The sequence below is a fragment of the Acyrthosiphon pisum genome, chromosome A1 (assembly GCF_005508785.2).
Source record: "Acyrthosiphon pisum isolate AL4f chromosome A1, pea_aphid_22Mar2018_4r6ur, whole genome shotgun sequence".
NCBI lineage: Eukaryota > Metazoa > Arthropoda > Insecta > Hemiptera > Aphididae > Acyrthosiphon > Acyrthosiphon pisum.
Window position 1 is genome coordinate 152616433 of NC_042494.1, and position 20537 is coordinate 152636969.

General features: G+C 29.6%; 2 protein-coding genes across 2 annotated transcripts; one reads left to right on the plus strand and one right to left on the minus strand.

The window, feature by feature from the left end:
* Positions 1 to 4668: 4668 nt before the first annotated feature.
* Positions 4669 to 14886, minus strand: LOC100570891. Its single transcript, XM_003244218.4, has 2 exons — positions 14448 to 14886; positions 4669 to 9373 (listed from the first exon to the last, which is right to left on the minus strand). Exon 2 carries the CDS (start codon positions 9364 to 9366, stop codon positions 5869 to 5871), a length of 3498 nt encoding a protein of 1165 aa, XP_003244266.1. The 5' UTR covers positions 9367 to 9373; positions 14448 to 14886; the 3' UTR covers positions 4669 to 5868.
* Positions 14887 to 15054: 168 nt separating this feature from the next.
* LOC100161476 (Uncharacterized protein C1orf149 homolog-like) lies at positions 15055 to 18231 on the plus strand. The gene is made up of 5 exons (NM_001162642.2): positions 15055 to 15323; positions 15962 to 16168; positions 17160 to 17193; positions 17280 to 17473; positions 17855 to 18231. Exons 1-4 carry the CDS (start codon positions 15249 to 15251, stop codon positions 17447 to 17449), a joined length of 486 nt encoding a protein of 161 aa, NP_001156114.1. The 5' UTR covers positions 15055 to 15248; the 3' UTR covers positions 17450 to 17473; positions 17855 to 18231.
* The last annotated feature ends 2306 nt before the right edge of the window (positions 18232 to 20537 follow it).

Sequence of the window (20537 nt, forward strand, 5' to 3'; positions counted from 1 at the left end):
CATATTTTTTGTCAATGTAGATAATAAATGTGAGTTAATTCGTGGGAGAGGTCGTACATAATATTATGCACTGTAAAGAAGTATTTTAGTGCACCACTATGAAGGAAATCAAGCAATTTGAGGTACTATTACAACCGATAATTTTTTTCTGTAACTAACGGAATTATTTCAATTTTCAATACAATAATATCATAAATAATAATACGTGTGTCAAAAAATAAGAACATTTTAATGGATTTATCGGTTATCGCCTCTACCTATAATTATACATTTTTCCAACCGTCGAGATCAGCGGTTCTCGACTTTTTTATATCCACTTATACGGCTACATAGTTTGATAATGTTCATGTAAGTATCACTTGACCAAAAAACCTTTTTTTTTTTGCTTTTCAAAAATGTATACGTTATTTTACATGCATGGAATTTTATTTTATTAGGAACTACAAAGTCACGATAATATAAGCATTTATACCTAATGCACAAAAATAAATTGAAATATGTACAATTCTTATTTATATTATTATTAATATCAAATAAACCAAATAATATTTAATTTGAATAATGATCCATTCCGTTTTTTTATAAAGGGAGATTTTATTTGCGTACCACCTATGAGCTTTCTGCGTATCTACTACAGGTTGAGTAACGCTGGTCTAGATCATTTAACCAAAGAGACAAGTATAATGTATGTCACGAACCCAAATTATGTTTCGGGAACGAATATTTTTGAACGCGTGCTGCGAATTATTTTTTTAGCGGCCGTACATCGTTATTCGTTCCCATATATAGGTACATTATGCTCTTTGTTTTGAAGCCCGTTGGGAAGGCTTATTATAATAGGCCACGTATTTATATCATTTAATTTTAAGAAGACGCTACACAGACATATTTTGTTGTTTCCGTCTAACAAGTGCGTAACATAGCAAATTTACGCCCAACGATCACGTTTATAGCTTCGTTAGTTTATAAATTAAATTAAGTCAACCTATTAAGAAACTTAATACTTAGTAAGAACATTATTTGTGTTTGTATATGGGATTTTTACGATGGTTAATTTTTAAGTGAGTTATGAGCATTTTTAATTTACGCTTTAGCCTATATTATATAGGTACCTACGAAAACTTGATAAAAAACTTTATCATAGTAAAAAAAACAGATAGGTACAAACGCAGATATTGTTTTTACCATCAATAGTACCATAATAGGTTGATTCACTCTGACTTTTAAACTAACGAACCTAAATGAAATCTGCTGAGCGTAAATTTGCTATGTTACGCACTTGTAAGACGGAGACAACAAATTCCAAAATAGTGTTCTCAAAATCATTGTTAAATGTGTTACAACATTATTGTAAAATTATATAACACGGCCATCGGCGTTAACTATTGTGTAGTATATAATCATTATTCATTAATCACAATAACATACTGTTGAATTTATTTTGTTTACCAGAAAATTAAAGGTAGCCACTAGCCATTCGCAATAACCGATGAAGTATCTATACGGCTATACCTTAAACATTTCAATAAGATATATTATTTTATACATATATTTTTAGAATTGAGGTAGCATTGTTTGTAATTTGTATAGTTCATTGATTCAATGATAACTTAAGAACTTAGCATATTTCTTTTAAAAAATAATTTAACCAAATATAGGTAAAACGATTAAAATATGGCCAATTGGGAATTGTCATGGCAGTGTGTTTAACTACATAATATATACAATATACAGAACGTATTTTATAAGATATAAGTAAAAACTTATAACTTAGTTGTTTGTATGTTTTTTTGAATGATTACCAAAAGATTAAAATAAAGGAATTTAAACAAATTTAAAACACATGTTTATTTATTTTTACGGCCATTTGTTTAATTTTTAATTAAATGACAATTTAAAATTTGAACTAACTTAAAAGAAAGAAGATTATAGATTCAACATTTGAAAGAAGAGGAATGATCGAAAATTGAATTCCAGTAAATGTGAAACAAAAAGATGGGTAGGTACCTATGTTTTTGTCTAAAAAAAACGGTTGGTACCTATATCGAATTCGCTTAAGATGACACGTGTAGTATTCATAAAAATCAATACGGCGTTAGATATTTAAAAGTTATAATCAAACTTAAAGGTAAAAACATTCAACATTATCTGAGTTATGAGAGACATTATAAATTTTTATATTGTAATATTTTACATAAGTAATAGATATAGTCATGGAATATTATACGTACCTACTCAAAACGAATTGGCAATTGCACAATTTAGGTACTTTAAACATATAAAACATTTTGAGTAAAAATATTTAATAAACATAATAAATCAATTAACAGTAGTTAATATTATTTATAGTCCTAGAATCTGGACGATTAGCGATTGCACTATGCACCTACCCTAAAAAGAATATTCCCACTTTAAAACATTTTTGTATTTTAAGGACAAAACTAAATGCAAATTTATATTAAGATATTAGTGTCTTTGATTCTAATTTGTAAATGTTTTCTTCTGTATGAATAGTTTAATTTCAATCAGCATTTGGTGCAGACACTGAGACACTAGCAAATGAGACACTATCAATGGATTTTGGTCATTAATTTATTTCAAATATTCAGAGGTCACTATTTCCAGGGCTCCAGGCTAGGTATATACTTAAAAAATTAAAACTATGTAAAAGATGATATCGCTTGATAAAACTGGCTGTAAGATTTGGATAAATTGATATAAACTATAAAAACAGATTTTGATTTTTTAACATGTTCATTTCATTTTTAACTTTAAAGCATAAAGATTTTTTATACTAAAAAAACTGTTTATATTTTAATAAAAAATATAATTTTTATGTTGATTGGTAATTTTGAAACTTTTCTACTTAACCGGACACCCTTTTTTTGCAATTTTTTTTTGAAACTTATGTAGTTACGTACGCTGAAAACGACGGTAAGTCAGAATCTGGCACGCAGACTTATAATTTTGAAGTTATGGCTTAATGAAGTTCACTATTTCGAGATTTTTAGGCATTCGCGCATCACCTCGGGTGAACTTAGGTTTTCAAAAATATTGTTTTTAGAGTACGTTTATAGCCTGCAGCGTGGTCACTCGCTCGCTACGATCTCTCGGACATTAAAATCGAAAATATCCTCTTATTTGCTGTGTAAACCACCTTGGGTGAGCTTAGGTTTTCAAAAATATTGTTTATAAAATATAAAGTACATTTAATGCCAGCGTGTTTATGTCGTAGTATGAGCAGTGATTACTGATTACACGTTTTGCGCCACTATCGTCGCTGCGCTCCTCGGCGCCGTCGCTTCGCTAATCTAAAATATCCCTCAACTTGCTATGCAACACGCCACCTCGCAGGGTACGTTTTGCGGCACTCATCGAAAAAAAAATATATCAATATTCGAAATAGTCATAGTAAGCTAGTGTGATGCGTGAATGCGTAAAAATCACGAAATAGTGAACTTCATTAGGCCATAAACTTTAAAACTAAGTCGGTGCGTCAAATTCTGACTTGGCCATCGTTTTTAGCGTAGTAAACTACACAAGTTTCAAAAAAAAAATTACAAAAAAAAGGGTGCCCGGTAAAGTAGAAATATACCATACCTAATTTTATTTAAATGAATATGAACATTGAAAATTGCTTCGATTAAAACATAATATTTTTGTATAATTATTGAAATATATTTAATCTTTAAATCTTATGAAAACAAATGAATACAACATGTCTTTGTATTGTAGCCGTATTTTCAATTTTGCAGTAAATACATTTTCAAGTAAAATATATAGGTAGGTAATACTAAATAATTTAATTTTTAAAATAATTATTATCTTGATGACTAGTTTACTAAATTATACCACTATTCACAAACCAACCAAACACAATAATTTTCCTGTTAAATTGTAAACTAATTAATACATTTAATGACATAATATTATTCAAAAATCTTATGAACGGCTTACCTACAACCTTTTTAATACTTAACTAGGTATCACTAAATCTATTTAGTTTGCATGTTCTTAACTTTTTGGTGAGTAATAAGTATTATACTATAATAAGTAGTATTGTTAGTATAGGTATTGATATTCATAGAGTAATAATCATAGGCGCAAATAGGGGGGGGGCTTTAGGGGCTAAGCCCTCCCAAAAATGTCCATAGCCCCCCCAAATATTTCCTAATTCCTACATTTTGTCTTAAGCTTTTTCCCAAAGGCTATTTGCGCCTATGGTAATAATATTCTTTAATTTGATAGGTACATATTATTAATATATTCTATTACCTATGCATTAATTTATTGCTTACCGATTAGTTTTTAAATTAAAAATATATTAACATTTAACTAGGTACTTATTTACGGATATTTTTACTGAGCATGATTAATACTAAAAAGAGATTTAAACATCAAAGCTATTTTATCTTGACATGTCAACAATTCACAACCTATATTTATCAGCTCTGAAATCTGAGCCTTGTATAAATAACACCTAGGTAGGTGGTAGGTACTTATCTACTTATCTACAATATTAGGTACCTATATGAACAACATTTGCTGCTAGTTTTTGACAATTTCAACTATGAATTATAGTTAATAGTTATATTGCATTATTTTACTGAATAAAATTACATTTCATCACACATTTACACATTAATTGAATATTAGAATAATGGTACAATTTTGTTTAGGTTAGTTTTCATTATAAATACCCATTTACATTTAATACATAATATTATATAAACATTTTATAGTTTAAATGTTTAAATGCTTAAATTCTTAATAGAAATCTAATTTGTACAGTGTCATAGGTAGTAATTTACGTAATATACAGACACAGACTATTTTTAACATTTAACAAAAAGTTTTATGATTTGTATTGTTTTAACCAGGTATAAATTATGTAAAAAAAATAATTGTATAAACCGATAAAAAAAAAGATTGGTGGGGTCAGTCTTTACCAAATCACAATATTGGAATAGACTTGGTTCTTCATTGAAAGTCTACTATAATGTCTAATACAGTGTAGTAATCACTAGTTATTTATTAATCTACCAACTAAATTTACTTTTAAATATTTTAAAGTAAAGTATAATTACTAATTAGTAATAATATTAGGTAGGTACTAAAATATTATAATTAGTAAAGGTAGTACATTAATACCTACAATATACATCAAATATCTAAAATTATAAACAAATTATATTATGACATGTATTATTTATTGAATTCTACAAATAAGTTGAATTTAAATCATTAGATACAATCAAAATGAGTTTAAAATAAAAATGGCTTGGAACAAGAACAATAATTTATTTTATTTAATTTATTTTATTTAGATTCTAACTAATAGTTATTATATTAAAAATATTTAATATATATAATTACAAAAATATGTATAAAATAATGTGACAAAATGTAGGTCGATAATTTAATGTGCCCTATATCTATTGAATACTATATACACATTTTATTATTTCAAAAGAAGTATATGTAGATAGTTATTATATTTAAATAAACATTTTAAATTATAAAAACATAATGAACTAAAAAGTATAATAAACTGGTCTAGTAATACAAATTATTACAAATCAAATTAGTTAATTACCTTTAAAAACATATGATTGAACACACATATTGCACAACCTCATAGTTTGATTGAAAAATACAAAAATAAAAACAAGTTAAACAAATAAAACAAATTAAAATTACAGGTAACATTAATCAGTCATTATTAATTAATTTTAAAGAATAATGAGAAAAAAACATATTTACATCAGAGATCCTTATTAAATTCCATTTAAAATTATGATTAAATATAAGTTTTATTCATCATTTTAGGTTAACTATAGCTAATATAGATTGAATTTTTTGAAATTATCATTTCCCTTTATTTACATGTTTAATTGTTTGCAACTCTGTTTGTATTGGTATAGATTTATGAACAGGCGTGTAATTCTTAATATCAGATTCAATTTCTATAATTTCTTCGTCATCATAGTCTATAACCATATGTTGATCACATGATTCATTAGAATTATCTTCAATAAGTAATTGTTTTTGTTTTTTCATTTGACTATGGTTTTGTTTTAATTGATAAGTATTGTGTCTTTGAGCGGCTTCTGCAAATTTCAGGTTGCATTTAGTCATGTTATTCCTAAACCTTAAGTATACAGTAGATGGTTCCATTTCATTGTTTAACTCTTTGGCTATAGCTGTCCATACAGGACTTGTACAGCTTGCAATCAAGTCATTATGGAATATGTCACTTTTATATTTATAAATAGCATCATAGAATACATCTTCGTTTAAATTTGAAAATGTCGGGTAATTTTTTTTATCCATCCTTGCAGTTTGTTCAGTTTTTAACGTTTCTTTCCACAATGCTTCTTTTGATTTAATAACTTGGATTCGATTTTTAATTACCGAGGAAGGTTCATTGGTCCAATCCGCTAAACACTTTTTTATTAATTTTGTTCTGCACGAGTCACTGTTTTGACGAAACTTCCAAAATGCTTCATCAGGAGAGAGTAAATTGTTCATTAAATTTGAAACGTCCAACCAAACTGGACTAGATTCCATAGCAAATATACCATTATTGATAATGGAATGTTTAAAAATTGATATTGCATCAAAAAACATCTCATCCTCGATGCTTTGTTCTTCAGCAGAATATGCATCATCATCTCCTTCGTAAGAAACATCATTTAATTGAAAATTTCCAAATAATTTCCCTTGACAATTATGAGTGTTTCGTTTAAACCTCAAATAAGCTGTTTTAGCTTTGATTGCATAATTAAGGTGTTTTGATATATCATTCCAAACATTATCAGTAGAAGGCACTATACAGTTATTTTTCACTAATTTATCTTTGAACACTAAACAAGCTCCAATGAAGTCATTTTCTTGTACATAGCCAACTTTTTGTCTCATAGATATTAAATCTTCAAAACTAGTGTCTGCGTCACCTTTTGTGTAATCGTGGTCCATCTGAGAAGTAATTTTTGATGAAATTGGTGAAGAAATTACTTCATTTTTATCTGTTTCGCAAGCTTCTAGAAGTTTCTGCTGGCAGTTATGTCTATTTAACATAAAGTTATTATAAAGAGTTAATGGTTTTACTAAAAAGTTAAGTTTAGATGCAATTTCTCTCCAAATTGGATCACTAGGTTTAGCATGTGTTCCGTTTTTAAGTATGGAGTCTTTATGGTTAATTATCACATCTAAAAACTTGTCTTTATCAATACCTTGAGAACGACAAAAATCTTTTTTTGAAGATTTCAACAGCTTTGTACGGCAGCCATCTACATCTTTAATGAATTTCGTATAAATTTCTCTGGGTTTCAATGCATAGTTTAGTTTTTGACTGATTTTCGTCCAGACTCCATTATTAATATTTGCAATAACATTATTGTTTATAACCGACTGTCGGTGTGCAAATATTGCTTCAAATAAGTTGTTTTTAGGAACAGAATTAATATTAAAAAGTCGAGTGCGGCAATTTTTATAATCATTAATGATATATGAATATACTTCATCTGCCTTCAGATCTTTCAAACGACTAGATATTTGTTTCCATACAGGATCATCTTTTAAAGCTATTTGTCCATTGGCTAGTAAAATAGAATCTTTAAATTCACTAATAACTTCAACAAAATCATCAGTAGATTCATTGGAAATATTACATTCGACTATTGGTGTTAATTCAGTCATATTTTCAGAAACTTCAGGATTTTCTCCGGAAAACACACTGCGTTCTGTTTTAAGAGCTTGAATCATTTTGGTCTTACACAAATCTTTATCCTTAGAAATTGTATCAAAGATAACTTCAGGAGATAATGCAGAGTTTAATCGAAGAGAAATCTCATTCCAAACGGGATCACTTAAATCTACAACTTGATCACCATTCATTATTGAATATTTATACAAGCATATTGTTTCGAAAAACTGGTCTTTATTAATTGTATCTTTGTACGCATAGTCTGTCAATAATCCAGTAGGTTTAAGAAGTCTATTTAAACATAGTTGAGAATTTCTTGTTACCCTGAAGTATACAGTTGCCGGCTTTAAGGTATCATTAAGGTCTTTTGAAATTTGAGTCCAAACAGGATTAGAAAATTTAGCTATTTCACTTCCATTTTGTAAAATATCATCACGGTATTTACATAATACACTGAAAAATGTTTCATCAGATACACTATTAGGTTTATTCAATTTTGGAACGACTAATGGTGTGAAATTCTCATCTTCCTTACATTCCTCAATAAGTTTCGTCTGGCATAAGTCATGATTACGAATAAATTTAGAATGAACATCAGATGGTTGTAGAGCGTAATCTAACATCTTTGCCACTTCATTCCAAACCGAATTATTGTATCTTGCTATTGACCCATTTTGTATGATTTTTTTCCTATGAGTGTATAATGCTTTGAAAAATTTGGAAGAATCTTCAAACTTCAAACTTTTCTTTTTTACTTTATTTTGTTGCTTTTCCACGGATGGTACAAACTTTCGACTAGGAACGTCATAGGTTTTAGCTTTGGAGGGGTCAAGTTTACAATGAGTAAGCAATTTTTTATGACAGTTGTGGGTATTACGTTTGAATCTCAAGTAAATGCTATTGGGCTTCAAAGCATGGTTCAAGTGTGCTGAGATTTGATTCCAAACAGAATCAACACTTGGTGCTACCTCTCCATCCTTTAGAACCTTATCTTTGAACACGAACAAAGCGTCATAAAATGTTTCATTATCAACATGACCCTGTCTTTTTCCAACAAATTCATGGTGTACATCTGTCATCATATGGTTTAGTATTGATATATTATCTGTAGTTTGACTTTTAGGGTCTTTGAGATATGCTTCGATTAATCTAGTTCTACAAGAATGTTTATTTAGAATAAAACGATTGTAAATACTTTTTGGTTTCAGTATATTATCTAATTTTGAAGCAACACGTTCCCATATATGATCAGAAGAACTAACAATACGACCATCTTTCAAAATTTCATGCATAAAATCAAGAAGTGTACAAAAAAATGTTTCTCTAAACATTTTCTTTTCACTCTTATTCATTGAAAAATACTTTGAAGTAGATTCACGCTCGGTATTATCATCTGGATCTGATTCGGGTTGGAGCTGGTTTTGATTCAATTTTAACATGAAATGATTAGAAGGTAACAATATACCAGATACGGGCTGTCCTTCGACATTGTTAATCAGCAATATCTGATTTGACTGGACAGATGATGTAGACGGTACAGTTATTGATGTTTTCTCAGTTAACTTTGCCAAAGTAGAAGCATTGATAAGTTTAGTAGTTGGTTGACTTTTAAACGTATTCATTTCTTCGACAGCTTTACATATGGTTATGACCGACATTTTTAATCTGAAACATAAAAATACATGTCAAGATATCTTTAACTTATGGTATATACCTACTTATTACATTGTACATATATTATATAATAAATATATTTAAATATGCATATATTATTAAAATTAAAAACAATATCAAAAAGGTGGGCAAGTGGGTGTCGCTCTGCTGTACAGTAGGTTACAAGTGGTTTACTGAAATGGATGGTGTTTTAAATAGAAACATTTTTATGAATTTCTAACTCAATATAATTTGCACATTTTCGTGAAATGCACATATTGTGTCAATATTTGAACTTGAAATGCTTATATAAAAAAATGTGACTATGAATTTTTAATAGTTATCATCTGTCTTTGAAACAATATATTAGTAGGCTTCTATTAAATTTTCAAGCTTTTTTACCCAACTAATAACATTTTATTGATATTTATAGAATAAAAAACTAAAAAAATTAGAAACAGAATATGTCCGTAAACAACTCAAAATAAGTCAAAATATTTTTAAAATGTTATCGTGTGTAGAAAATGCTAATATAATATTCAGTCGAAATGTTGTGAATCTACGGTCATTTGTTTTAGAGTTACCAAAAACTAAAATCGATATCTACTAAAATCGATTTTGCATAAAAATTCCCGTTTTTCCTTAATTTTTCTTTTGTTTTTCACGGTGCTTTTGAAAATTACTGGGAATTTTAAATTTTGACCTCCCGAATGCACCAACTAGATTCACATTCCCATCGAACATGATACTGTTGATGAAAATCGAAGGGTGCAATACGATTGCGCGTGGTACTTATCAGCGGTACCTTTTTTGGCGTACGATGCGCGTGCTAAAATATTTTAACTTCGAAGCAACGTTGCCAAATATAGGTACAGGTGCGAAATAAAACAAAAATTTACTTAAGTTTTTAGCCATAGTTGGAAATCGCCAATCGCTATCGGGGCCTTAAAATAACTTAAAAATATTAAATGTAATTTGTCAACTTTTTTGCAATTATTTACTCATTAATTTGGTTAAATCCAGTCTTACTGCCCCAAACGGTGGTGACAGACACAAAAATAAAAAATAAAAAACACACATCATTGTAAAGTCAATCGCTCCGCTCAGAATCTAAAATAAAAACTAACGTTTACACCTCAGAATTTCCCTAGAAAAAATATAACAGCATTGGTAAGTACTAATTAAATGCAGGGCTTAAAGACGGTATAAGATATATTATTGTACTGTTTCTATCTATTTATATTTATATATTTGTATTAACAATTTACCTGTCTTTAATAATAGTAATACAAAAGGTTGACAAATGGGTAGGTACCACCTTCTGCTGTACAGAAGATGTAATGGATGTGTTATATTTGAATACAATGATAAATCATTGTATACGAAAAACCATTGTGTGTGGTTTACGCAGTTCTTATAAAATTATTATTTTTTATTCGTTCCTATGGTGATAAACAAATAGTTAGAAATTAAAATCCCATTTTTAATGGTTTTTCGTAATTTATCTGTCGTTTTTCTCGACGCTTTCTAAAACTACTGGGAATTTTCAATTTTTACCTCCCAAAAGTACCAACTAATTTCACAAAAGACGCTGATCTCAAAAATCGAAGCATGCTTACTATCCGAAATGTTGCTGACAGACAGAACAAAAAAAAAAACCACAAATCATTGTAAAACAAATACATTCTTTCGCTTCGCTCAGAATCTAAAAATAATTAATTTAAGAGAGTAGTTAATTATTATTTATATATTATAACAATTTGATATTGAAAAACTAGAACGAGAATTATAAATAATTTTTATTAGCATTTTCTATACACCATAACATTTCTAAATATTTTGACTTATTTTGAGCTGTTTACGGACATTTTCAGTTTCCATTTTTTTTAGTTTATTTTTCTATAAATATCAATAAAATTGTATTTGTTGGTTAAAAAAGCTTGAAAATTTAATAGAAGGTACCTATTATATTGTTTTAAAGGTATATAAAAAAAATTAAAAATCAATAATCACAATTTTTTTTTAATAATCATCTAAAGTTCAAATATTGACAAAATATGTAAAAATGACGAAATTTGCAAATTATTTTGAGTTAGAAATTCATGAAAAATGTTCATTTCAAATCTAAGATTTGAAAATGTAATACAAGATTCCTCATAAGTTTCTCTACCTTTTTCAAAAAAAAAAATGTCTACAAGAAAGTCAAATTAAATTTTTGTCAAATTAAATTTTTATGAGCGCTTAAAATTCATATTTTTATATTTGATATTCACTCGATTTCTCACGTAACGGTTTTCTTATTTTGTTGTAATTAAAAAACGAATGACTGTAGATACTTGAAAATTTCACTGAATGTTTATATTAGCATTTTCTATACAGGATAAAATTTTGAAATAAATTTGACTCTTTTTGAGCTGTTTACGGACAAGGTCAGTATTCAATTTTATCATTTTTTTTTCTATAAATATCAATAAAATTTGTTGGGTAAAAAAGCGTGAAAATATAATGCAAGGCTCCTGATAAATTGTCACATTGGAGTTGAAAAATATTAAAAATACATAAGCACAATATTTTTTTACAAGCATTTAAAGTTCAAATTTTGACAAAATGTATCAAATTTCCAGTGTAATAATTATTTTGTAGTTAAAAATGTATAAAATGTTCAACTTTTATAGCTAAGGATTGAAAATTTAAAACAACGTTCCACGTAAATAGCTTATATATAAATTACTTTAGTCACCTTAATAATATCATAGTAGGCTGACTGACCGTTTTCGCTCAGAATCGTTTTTTTATACAAATACAATGATATTATAACATTGAATTCAAATTTAACACCATCCATTACTGTAACCTACTGTACATCAGAGCGACATCCACTTACCCACTTTTTAAATTTGAACATTTTTATATGTAAGCACACCTGTAAACCAATACTGATTTTGTTAAAATAAAAATTTTTAAATTTAAATAATGTCTGGAACGTCTTTGTTACGAAAGAAGTAAGAAGGTACTTGAAATAAATTAACAAAATAAATGTTAGAAACAAAAATTATTTGTCAATTTAAATTATCCAACTGAATCCAACAAATTTTATCTAATTTAATTTTTTTTGATTGTATAATACAATTTGTGACCGCAATAACTAATAAGAAACATCGGGACCCAATATTAGCCCCGCTAATAACAGTACAAATAATATTTTATATTATTATGCTATTTGGAATAAGTTTAAACTGGGACCCACCAGCCTCCACCCACCGTAGATGCGTGTCATAAATTAGCTAGGTACTATAAATTAGTAACTACTAATCGATAGAAAAACAATTTCGGAAACGGGAAAATACTTGCAAAACATATGTACAATACAATTAACACAGATGTGTTTTCGATGCGCGTCGAGCTCCGGGTCAAATGCGCGGCAGATTAATCTAAAATACCTACCTCACAATAACTATATAGGTACCTACTTATTCACACCTGCAGTTGTGCAGACAGTGCAGCGAGCACGTTTCTGATTTAGCATTTATATATTTATATATAATATTATTATATGACATTATAACAACTACGTCGTACCTAATTATGCGCTTGTATTTATTTATTTACTAACGGGCCAGTACAGTGTACAATGCATATCCTATTTTACTAATGTACGTCTTACATTAACCCATTAACGATAAAAAATAATGAGCAAATTAAGGTGATTACAATAATTGTCATTTGGAATATAAACAAAAGCTTCGTCGGTCCTCATTGACTGCAGATTGTAGATAGGGTATATAATATAACTATGGGCGCAATTACAGTTGCTAACCTAGGAGCTAGGGTAAACGTTCTGACAGTTTTCAATTTTTTATAGCCCAGGCTGTGCCAGCCATATTAAGCGAGAAAACTTTTACGTCAACACTATATTGTGTTTGAAAAAAACGCACAAGGATATAGGTACATCGATATAATTAAATGATCAAAAACGCGTATCCCAATTTGGAGTCATATTTATTATTTTCTTAGTCGAATCTAGTGCTAATTTTTATTTAATGAGAGAGGGAGAAAGACCCGCACAAAACTGTATTAGGTAGGCACAGATAGATATTTATAGGATTTATCGTTTGAAGCTGTGAAAGGCTTTGCACAAATAACGATTACTAAAGACTAAATACATTTACATGGGAATTCAATAATTATTATTCTCCTACGAATCAAATTCTCCTTGAAACATGATGTTATGTACCTAAGAATTACGTCTATAATGTTTATCGTGTCGACTTAAAATGTAAACTGTAATCGTGTACCTGGATGTATTTGTATATTCTTATTTAGGTACCTACGTACCATTGTACCAAATGTAATTATAAGATACTAAGATAACCCAAACGTAACACATACGAGTATACGGCATACCTAAGTACCCTGAAAAATTACACCCGCCACCCAAAGGCCAGAAGTCTTAAATTTTCAAAGGCAATTTTATGAAATTACACTTCGTCAAGCCACTGTATACGTTGACCATCCCCTCTCAAGTTTCGCTTCCATCACTTGCATCTGCAGTCACCACCAACTGGACCATGTGCGTGTGCGTCTGTACATAATATGTCGAACATGCGATCTGATTTTAAGATATAGGGTGCTGTCTACCCGTGAACGTGAAGACATTATTTCGAGTTGTATCTCGGACGAAAATATTTGATACAATATTGCATAACAGATAATATTTATATATTATTCAGACATGTTCACAATAAGAATAATATTAAAACTGTTATTTCAATCGTTTTTTCTAGCAACCCCCCCTCCCTCTCGCCGAATAACGATTTACATTTGACGTACAGTTATGCAGTATAATAATTATATATATTAGTTACCTATTGATTAAGACTTATCCACCTTATCATTGTTTTAAAAAAAACTTTTTCCAAGTTCCTCAATCGTATATTCGTATGCACAGTATAGGTATATTATCGAATTTATATGTGTTCCCATTTATTCAAAAGGCACTATCGCTTTGGTTTTGGGTACCTATAATGTTCAATATTTTATATATTATATTTCTCTTCTCGTTACGAAATCTCCACACTAAAATTACCTCCGTCGATTTGTCCCTTGTCGGACAGCCGCGATCAGCACTGCAGGAACCCCGTTTGGAGGCTGTCGACTTAACTCGATTACCGTTCGCAGCCGACAGGTACACGCGACGTACTACTGTCCAGCCGTCGAACAGAGTCGGAGTGCGCTAACCCACACCGCTGCACCCGAACACCCGCGTGCAAACGACCGTTTTATTTATAGCGACGCGACGACGTGTGGCTTGACGCGTGCAGCTGCTGTCCGACGCGCCAACCCGCCGCCAACTATACTGCAGCCGTCCGGCCAGGCGGTCGAACGCCGTGCGCGCGTACGTCGGCGTACGCGCGTGGGCGAATCAATAATACGCATAAGCCGTAAATCAATCCACCCGGAGCGCCAGGACAAAGCTCAGAGGTGCGCGCGGGATGCAGGCAAAAAATAAAGCTCGCGGCCGCCTAAATCAGAGAGCGGCGCAGTGCCACCAACGTTCCCAACCGACGCGTCGTTGACGTTGCCGTCCTTTTTCGGATCCCGCCAATATTTCGACGACAACAAATGAACAAGCGGCGGTCACTAGCGACCCGTGATATTGTGATAATTTACTGATAACAGACACCGATTGTTTTGTCGAAAAATTACAATTAAAACGATATTATGACGATAATTGAATAACGGTGACGACGCATCACGCATCGCTTTGGTCAAGGAACGCTGTAACGAATTATTATTCCATTGGTTTTTCTCAAGTTCTCAATCGTGGTTTGGGCGGGTAACGTATTCGAGCGGTAGATACTTGGCACCGTTTCCTATCCTACACGCCATGTCCAAGTCGTCCGGTTCCAACGACTTGCGCACCGAGCTAGCCGAGCTCGTCAAACGCAAATCAGATATCGCTGTAAGTTTGTTTTGTACGGACGACTCGAACGCACCAAGGTTGCCTAGGTTTTTCAACGTTTACCCTCATAATTTAACAGATTATTATTTTACATTGTAAATTACATAACATTACGTATTTACGTGAGGTATATAATATTATAATCATTAAAACCGTCCGTAATCATTCAAACTCTTTGATATATTTAATATTCACGTAAAATACAAGAGTTTGTCCAGAGATACAGTACGTGTTGATACAACAATAATTATATTGTGTTTACCAGCAGCTGTGTACCTATGTAATTCATGTATAAAACTAATTGAGTTTTACAAAAAGTTTGTACCTATCAATGAGAATGTATTTATAGGTCTATTTTGGAATTGAAATGTTATAATAATAGACATAAACAATAAGCAATCATTTATTGACCAATTATTCTGATTATAATTCTAAAATTTCAAACAACTATTATATTTATTTTTATGTTTATTCCTACTGTACTCTAGCATTAAATATTTAAATAAATAAAAAATGTGTTATTACATTTATAGTTACATTTTATGATTACTTTTAACATTAAAATAAAATAACCTAATTTAAATATCTGTATGAAATACTTGTGTGTTTCTCAAACTGATAACTAATTGTGGTTTTAGGAAACTTTGGCCAATCTTGAACGGCAAATTTATGCATTTGAAGGAAGTTACTTAGAAGATACTCATTTATACGGCAATATCATTCGTGGTTGGGACAGATATCTTACATCAGCTAATAAGCTTCCTAATTCTAAAAATGAACCGCGTAACAGGAAATTTAAAGAAGCTGAGCGTCTTTTTTCCAAATCATCCATTACTTCTATGGCTGTAAGTTTTATTTTCCATAAATAATAACTTTATAATATAGTTCAAAAAAAGAAAACCATTAAAATTCTCAAAACAAATTTTTTTTAATTCCTACTAGGCATGCAAAATCAGTTAGGACTGCAGGCTCATTAAAATATAATTGGTTGTATGTTAGCCAGGGACTGGTACCTTTTAGTTTTTACGGTTCCAGTACTTAATTATTTTATTAAAAGGTTCTGGTTCCGGTTCATGACAATTTTTATTTAAGGGTTCCGGTTCCGGTTCCAGTATGGAAAATTAATTTAATAGTTTAAGTTAGGGTTCTAGTTAAAACAAGTATTAAACAACTACAAACATTTATATATTTTATTTATTCTTTATGTTTTATATACCTATAGGTACATTAAAAATAATTTAAATAATTTAACATTCAAAACCCGTTTTTTAAATTTAAAAATAAGGGTTCCGGTTATTTGAAAATATTGAAATTCGGTTCCGGTTTTCAATATTTTAAGGGTTTTTGGGTTCCAGAACCGGTTCTTTTCGGTTCGGTTCCAGTCCTTGATGTTAGCGATGTCATAACCAAACCTAACCTGTCTGATGGTTTAATATAATTGTTGTGATATTAATTATTGTTGTTATTTTATGAAAGTTAAAAGCATAGTTTCACTTATAGAATAATTGTATAAGTAATTAATAATTATACTATTGTTATTAATAACCAATAGACAATAATTATAAGTTGTCCTTAAATAGTTAAATCTTACATTTTTTTTGTTATATTGTATAAAATATAAATTTAAAAAAAATAGTTTGTTTCATCTTCCTTAAGAATAAAGCACAATTTCTTGCATATTAGCGACATTTTCCGCTATTATTCTATAAATCTTTATCTTGGTTGGATACTGCCACACTGGAATTTGTGACTTCCATTATTCTATTCAATGAAAACTGTATCACATCTGAATTTATTAATGTAAGTTCACATTTTAAAAATTATGTTTTTTTCTAGGCTGTGAGTGGTTTAGTAGAAGCTCAAGAAAAAGGTACTTACTAATTTATTTGATTGTTTTAATAACTTATTAAAATTAATTTAATATTATTAATATGATTAAATATTTGTTATTGTCAGCTGAAATTAACAGTGAAACTGAGTCACAAACAGGAAATAGTGGCAGTGAAGATAATATGACCAAAGAAAGTGGAAAATCTAATAGTTTGACAAATGGTCCAACCACTCCCAGAAATCCATTAGCCTCTGCCAAACGAGCTTCCAGTACAAAAAAAGTTAAGAATCGATGATCTTCGTTCAACAAACTCAATAGAGTAAGTATATACCCTCTTTTTTAATATGATATATTATGTAACACTAATATTAATGTCCATAAAATATATTTTCAACTATTTTCATAATAACATGTTTGAATTTATATTGTATTTAATACATTTAATACACATAAGTAAAACTATTAAAACAAATAATAAATAATATTGAGAATTTTAAGTTCAAAAAAACTTTTATATTTTAAAATTTTAAACAATCTAAATTAGTTATTAAATATTTATATTTCATATTTTACATTTTAACATCAGCCTACTACCTATTTAATTGTGATATGCGTATAAAAAATAATGTCTACTAAGATATTGTACAAAATTACACTTGTATTAAATCTGTTTATTAACAAATAATTTTATTTCATTCAGGTTTTAAAACAGTTCCAGCGACCGCAATGAGAACTTAATGTTATGTTAATATTGTTTAACTAACAAAACTTTTGTAAATTTGTTATAAATACTGTAATCTAGAGCTTAGAATTGTTTATTATTGTACGAAGATAATTTTAATTGTAAATTATTGTATAGTTATATAAAACTAAAACAAAATGGTACATTTTTTAACATAACAAATTTAATAACCTTTTTATCTATAAATGTATAGTTTATATATCAATTAACATTAATTCTAAGACTTTTATTAATTATTAAGTTACAAAATATTTAACACAACAATTATTGATCAATTATAAAATTAATTAATTTTTTTATTTACTTTAATAAAAACATGATACCCATACATTAAATAAATCGTTAAATATTTTATAACTAGCTGATCCTGCGCAATTTCTTGCCGGTACAAAATGACAATTCTTAAAAAATTGTGATTGTTCAACTCTTTTTGGGTGTAACTCTCTGCAGTAACTGCAAGTCAGGCACCTAGGTAGGCATATGCGAGAATTATATTTGATGCATGCTTGTACCTGATCTGTCTGATAAACAAATGGCAACCAATATGCAAATAAAATATTAATTATTTCTCCACTAACCAAAAGCAACTATTTATAAACAAAAATTTCCATCGTTTGGCCTTGAGACTTATTGATTATCATTGCGAATGCCAATCTAATTGGAAATTGAACCGGTTTGAATTTGAGAGACATCTGTGGTAATAATAGGGAAAAGTCCCTGGCAACAACTGTTGTATCTTGAAATTCAAATCGTTGAAATCCACATTTTTTGCTGCAAAAATTGCTCTTTCTACCAGCCACTCATGGTTCAAGTATTGTGTATGTATATCAGGAAATACCTGGTCAATGAGATCATTTTGCGAATTATTGATAGTGCAGAAATTGTTTGGCAATTTTATGCATCCATTATTATCATGTTAAGCTACTTTTCCATCGCCGATATCTAACAGTTGTTTTGAGAATGTTTCAGCGGATGGATCTTGAAGCATTTGAACACGCATATTTTCTTTCAGAAATAAATAAGTAATAATAATAATAACAATAAATAAGATAAATATTATTTTCAAACCTACAACCCATAATAACCATTAATACACAAAAATTTCTATTGTAAAGCTCAAAATTCCTGTTAAAGCATCTCCCGGGGGTGATCAATTCCCTTTTTGAATTAGCCTAAAACGTATTCTCAGACCTACCGAATATACACAGAAAATTTGATCAAAATCGGTCGAGCCGTTTCGTAGGAGTTCAATAACAAACTCTGTGATACGACATTTTTATATATTAGATAATATTAATTTAATTAACGATTAATCAATGACAACCAATAATTATTATTATAATAGCAACCATTTATAAACAAAAATATTCCTTGTAAATGTTAAAATCCCTGTTTGAGCACCTATCCAGGTTTTAATTTCCCCTTTTTAAATAAATACAGCACTCATGGATAATGTAGCATTCTAATTATGAAAGAATTTTTGAAATCGGTAGGTACAGTCGTTCTTGAGTTATAAATGGTATAACATTTTCTTGATCTCTCTTTTATATAATATATATATAGATAAAATACTTGAAAACAAATTTAAAAATGAATAAGGAATTACTCAAATATTACACTACATTAAATTAACATTCCAGCCAACTACAACACTGTAAACCGCCCTGAAGTTCAGGGCCCTTTTGAAATTTTGCTTATTTTATATTAAATAATATTTAATAGGGCCCACAAAAACATTTAGTATAGGGTCCCAACATTTGGTGTGGGGGCCCACATCATCAATAATTCAATCAATTGAACATTTAGTCTGGAGTTATGGGGTAATGCCAAAAAATCAAACACTAACAAAATTCAAGTATTTTAAATATGGCTCTAAGGAAGTTAACAAATGCACCTCCCTACGTCTCAATTTTTCCTTACATCCAGATCTTAAACTAAAAACAATAAGTGATGAATCTAAAAGTTTCTATAAAAGATACCACTACTATCTAAGTATTCAATCGAATTCTCTTACTAAAAATTTGGACTCCGCTACTATACCTGTTAATCCCCCAAGGCGCCTAAAGCGCAATTGGTGTCGTGATTTGTTATAAAAAATAAGAAGAAGAAAAGGTGGGCAAGTGGGTGCCGCTCTGCTGTACGGTAGGTTACAAGTGGGCCATTGTAATAGATTGTATTAAATTCGAATTCAATGATATAATATAATTGTATAAGAAAAACGAATCTGAGCGAAATCGGTCAGTCAGCCTATGATATTACTAAGTATATTTGATGATATTATGCTGAAATTAATATTAATATACAACCTATTTACATGGAACCTTGTTTTAAATTTTGAATTCTTAAGATAGTACAATTAAAAATATACAGTAGTTTCGATGTTCAGCAACATGTGGAATTAGAGCATTGTTAGGTTATAATGATATCTGCTAGAGACCAACATTTTTAATTTATCCATACACATTTATAAATATATAAATAATAGACACATACACATAGAGAACTGTAAAAATTTCCATTTGTCAGTGATGGGCTATGCCAATACCTTGATTTGGCATCAAAAGAATAAAGAACAACAACCATAGGCGCAACTAGTCCTATACTTTTGAGGTGCACAAATATAAAGAATTCCCAGACCCCC

What these genes read in the sequence shown, in the direction of transcription:
- LOC100161476 (NM_001162642.2), top strand. Translation starts at nt 15,249, where the DNA reads ATGTCCAAGTCGTCCGGTTCCAACGACTTGCGCACCGAGCTAGCCGAG. An exon ending in AACGCAAATCAGATATCGCT is followed by an intron (nt 15,324 to 15,961) that starts GTAAGTTTGTTT and finishes TTGTGGTTTTAG; the next exon opens with GAAACTTTGGCCAATCTTGA. An exon ending in CATCCATTACTTCTATGGCT is followed by an intron (nt 16,169 to 17,159) that starts GTAAGTTTTATT and finishes GTTTTTTTCTAG; the next exon opens with GCTGTGAGTGGTTTAGTAGA.
- LOC100570891 (XM_003244218.4), bottom strand. Translation starts at nt 9,366, where the DNA reads ATGTCGGTCATAACCATATGTAAAGCTGTCGAAGAAATGAATACGTTT.